Source organism: Emiliania huxleyi (assembly GCF_000372725.1).
Source record: "Emiliania huxleyi CCMP1516 unplaced genomic scaffold EMIHUscaffold_334, whole genome shotgun sequence".
Lineage (NCBI taxonomy): Eukaryota > Haptophyta > Isochrysidales > Noelaerhabdaceae > Emiliania > Emiliania huxleyi.
Window position 1 is genome coordinate 78,744 of NW_005199487.1, and position 2,224 is coordinate 80,967.

At 59.9% G+C, this 2,224-nt stretch overlaps 1 protein-coding gene across 1 annotated transcript in view; it reads left to right on the plus strand.

Moving 5' to 3' along the window:
- Positions 1-1,365: 1,365 nt before the first annotated feature.
- The window catches only part of EMIHUDRAFT_469859 (hypothetical protein), a gene marked incomplete at its 5' end in the record, with an annotated part of 2,024 nt that continues 1,165 nt past the window's right edge, over positions 1,366-2,224 (plus strand). Inside the window, 2 exons of the mRNA XM_005773570.1 lie at positions 1,366-1,505; positions 1,679-1,700. Of these exons, the coding sequence (XP_005773627.1) occupies positions 1,366-1,505; positions 1,679-1,700 (162 nt within the window). The remainder of the gene's footprint in view (positions 1,506-1,678; positions 1,701-2,224) is intronic.

A 2,224-nucleotide genomic window follows, 5' to 3' on the forward strand; every position in this document is an offset into this window, starting at 1 on the left:
GTGGCAGGTGCCTCTGCTGCTGTGGCATGCCTCACGGCTGCGACTGGCCGGCGCCTCGGCGCGTCAGCTCGGCTCGGCGTAGCGATAGTGGCCAGCGCAACTCGCCTGGACTCAACGCTCAGCCAGGAGCTCCCGCACGCGCTGGCGCGAGGCATGGCGCATGCAACGCGTCTGAATGCTCGCCTCGCCTCGCGCAAATGCGACCGTCCTCGCAGCCGACAGTCCGCCGCCTGCTAAAGAAGCACAGCGATGAATGCGGCACCGGCGACGCATGGCAGGCTGGTCATGACGTAGTTATAGGGTGTTGTGTGCCGTCAGAGTGACTCTTCTGTGTGTCAGGGATAGTCAGGGCCGTCCATCAGAGCTCCAGTAAGCTCGGAGACACCCCATTAGTGCGACTCGACCTCTTTGAGTCACTGCCTTCCCGGCGGTTTGGCTGTGGAGCCTCTACAACAAACTCTACAACAAAATCGCGCTCTACATCGCTCTACAACGCAGGCGCTTCGTCCCGCGGCGGATGTAGAGCTCTACAGCTCTACAGCTCTACAGCGCTCTACATCTCTACAGCTCTACAGCGCTCTACACTCTACATCCTCTACACCCTCCCTCAGCGGGCGACGCAGGCAGGGCGGGGCGGCGCGGCGTTCGCAGGGAAAGGGCCGTAAAATAAACACGGGTCTCCGAGGGTTGGCCCCGCATACCGGGTTTCCCCTTAACTGCAGGACCCTCTACTCGGAGCTAATGGACACCACACTGCACGCCCCACACCACCACTCCGCACTCACTCGCATAAGTAGGGATTTTTCTTGCCGAAGCCGGCCAGCGCGTCGCAGACGCGGTACCATTGACAAATCTGCAATATACCCCCACACGAACAAATAGCAAAATCCGAATACCGTGCACGAACTGCGTGATGTGGGCCGGCACATAAAGAAGTACATTTTAGCATAAAGGTGTGCATTTCAATCACCTACCGGATTGCACCTCTGCGTGTACATCTCTCCAAGAGTACAAATACACCGATCCCCGAAAGTCCTATGCGCACCATACGCACTCGACGCTGCCTTTCAACGTGATGCTGCAGCGGATTTTGATTGAAACCGCACTATACGCGATCGACACATTGCCACCGTTGCTCACTGATTGGCTTGTGGTTCACAATGGAGCAGCATGCGACATGTGGACGGGGGCAAGCCTTCAGCTGGTGCCAAGACATCCGTAAAATTGAAGCCAGGAACGGCCGCCAAATCCGTGCGTGCTTTCGGAGCAACTGAGGGAAAGCCGCTGATCGAGCCCAGCGTGCCCGCGGCCTCCCGCGCAGCACCGCCGCTGAGGACGACACGCTGCGGAATTCGGATCGAGCCCATGGAGGAGGAGGGTGCAGTCGGCGAATCGGAGGAGGAGGAGGAGGGCGCAGTCGTCGACGTTGGCGTGTCTGACTCAGAGGAGGAGTTGGAGGTGCTCCAGCAACCTAACCTGATCCAGAAGCTCGCCGACGTTGTCAGGTTACGTGCGTCATGCGTGATCGAGCTTGAGGGAGGAGCTCAGCTAACGATTCGCGGCCGGCCACCCAGCGCCGCCGCCCACCGCCACCCACAAAGCGCCTGCTCTACTATCACCTGGCTGGCTGACGCTCGCCCCCCCCCGCTCCACTTTCCCCTGACCATGCCCGTGATAGCACCATCACTGTCGCCGTCCTGGTTTTGAACGTGGCAGCTAGACTCTAGGGACTCGGTAGTCGTGACCGCCCCCTGAGTGTGAGGAGCAGGAGAGAGAGAGCTTTGTGGTGTTGGTGTACGCAATAACGGGACAGGGTGGTTGTTCTCTCCATCTCCCCTTCTAGCTCTTAGCATGAGCTGCGCCCTGTGTCCGACCCCTTTTGCGCTAGCAACACCTTAAACTTTCAGGCCCTCCAAATTCGGGTCGGAGCGTAGCGGAGTGGGCCCCGAGTTTGAAAAAGGGCGACGGACGCTTGCGTCCTAGCCTCCAACAACGCCTCCCCGGCGCAGAGGGGCCCCCGGAGGGATGCACAACCGCTCCACGCCACGCTTGCGGCGGTCCTCTTCCCAGCTCTGCTGAGGGCCCACACGTTATTACTTGTTCATGGGAATTCGGCGTATTGCGGCCATGCTATCACGCCTTGCGACAGCCTGTCGGCGCTGCTGACCGTGCCCTGCTGCACAATTGATGCGACCGGTCCATTACTGCGCGGCCTTAGTATCAT